This window comes from Aplysia californica, unplaced genomic scaffold, assembly GCF_000002075.1.
Source record: "Aplysia californica isolate F4 #8 unplaced genomic scaffold, AplCal3.0 scaffold01658, whole genome shotgun sequence".
Lineage (NCBI taxonomy): Eukaryota > Metazoa > Mollusca > Gastropoda > Aplysiida > Aplysiidae > Aplysia > Aplysia californica.
Window position 1 is genome coordinate 22,531 of NW_004798928.1, and position 1,921 is coordinate 24,451.

General features: G+C 47.8%; 1 protein-coding gene across 1 annotated transcript in view; it reads left to right on the forward strand.

Moving 5' to 3' along the window:
- LOC101861020 (trafficking protein particle complex subunit 13) overlaps nucleotides 1–1,921 on the forward strand; it is a gene marked incomplete at its 5' end in the record, with an annotated part of 29,107 nt that overhangs the window by 21,289 nt on the left and 5,897 nt on the right. The window contains 1 exon segment of the mRNA XM_013090903.2: nucleotides 1,065–1,195. Within this exon segment, the coding sequence (XP_012946357.1) occupies nucleotides 1,065–1,195 (131 nt within the window).

A 1,921-nucleotide genomic window follows, 5' to 3' on the forward strand; every position in this document is an offset into this window, starting at 1 on the left:
ATTATTGTGAAGGGGTGTTTTTTTTTTGGGGGGGGGGCGGTGGGGGCTAACAGTGGAATTTAATAAGAGTGGAAATCTCTTAGATCAAGTGTAGAAAGTGGGTGCGTTGGTTGGTTTTCTTTTTCTTTTTTCTTTTTTTTTTCCTTTTTTTTGCGCGACTTTTATTCTGTGTGCGAGATCAAATATTTTTATTCTATTTGTAGGAGGGTACAGTTTGAACATAATATATGCCTTGCAATAAGCGGCAGATGGGTTTTTTTCTTCTTTTTTTTCTTGTTTTTTTGGGGGGAGGGGGGTATTTAATTTGAAGTGATGTTTGAATAGGGCAGCTTTTCCGAGTCTGTTGCAAATGAACACAGCAGTTATCGCGACGTGTGCCCTGACTGTTGTACCACTGCGTGCGTGCACTGTCACGTCAATGGATCATGTGCTCTGTCTGCCGGCACCTCCCCACTCACTCACTCACTCACCCTGGGTGGTTGGCGGGTGCTCTGGTGGGGTTTGCTCCTCCTTTTTTCCTATCAAACATCTATCATCCTGATCTCTCATCCTTCTTTTTCTTGTGTTTGTTACTCGCTTGTAACACCTCTTATCTTCGGCACTAATATGACCTTATTGTGTTGCAAGTTCCGTAAAACTCTTACTAAAACTAAAAAAGAAAAACTCAGTCACTCACTCACCTCCTTCGTTGCTTTGTGATTAACTGTCCCCATGGTTTTATGCACCCTTCATAATTCGGTCATAATTTCACATTTTTGGGCTCAGTTTGCATAATTTCAGAATTTTGTGTGTGCATAAAACGACGGGGACAGGATGGAAAGCTGAGTGCTGTGGTGACGTGTGGTGACGTGTGGTGACGTGACGTGTGGTGACGTGACGTGTGTTGACGTGTGGTGACGTGTGGTGACGTGTGGTGACGTGACGTGTGTTGACGTGTGTTGACGTGTGTTGACATGTGTTGACGTGTGTTGACATGTGGTGACATGTGGTGACATGTGGTGATGACGTGTGGTGACGTGTGTTGACGTCTGATGACGTGTGGTGACGCTGTGTTGTTGTTTCAGTCTGACGAGGTGTACTTGGAGGCCCAGATCCAGAACATCACACCCGGTCCCATCTACATGGAGCATGTGAGCCTTGACCCCTCACAGCAGTACACGGCCGTCGAGCTCAACGCCAAGGAGGGCAAGGAAGGGTGAGCACCAGGGAGCAGATTCCGGGGGACAGTCACTGCGTGGATTTTGTTGGTTGGAGTAATACAGGGTGCCCACTACGGGTGGAATCGCCTGACTCTGTCGCCTCAAAAACGAACGTGTTTGTTTTCAGCTTCGGGCGACCGGGTCGGACGATCGGCCCGATCCAGCCGTTGTGGGGACAGTCACTGAAGGGTTTTAGTGGAAACAAACAAAGTTATGACGTTGGCCTCCTTCTTTACTTTGTACGTTACACTGCAGTAACATTTTCTTTTTTCCAATCAAACATCTATCGTCCTTATCTCCCCTTCTTTTTATGTTTGCTACTCTCTTACAACACCTCTAATCTTCCGCACTTGCATGGCCCTACTATTATGAGTGTGTTGCAAGTGCCGTAAAACTCTACCCAAACTACCTAAAATCACCCCCACAGGTCTCACCCGTTGTTCGGCACCATGAACTGTCTTAGCCCCAAGGACACCCGCCAGTACCTGCACTGTCTGACCTACTTCTGTCCTGTCAAACATCTATCGTGGGTGGTTGGCGGGTACTCTGGTGTGGTTTGCTTCTCCTGTCCTATCAAACATCTACCTAAACTAACCCCCCCCCCCCCCCCCGCCACCACAGATCTCACCCAGTGCTCGGCACCATGGACTGTCTCAGCCCCAAGGACACCTGCCAGTACCTGTACTGTATGACCTACTTCTTTTCTGTCCAACATCTACCTA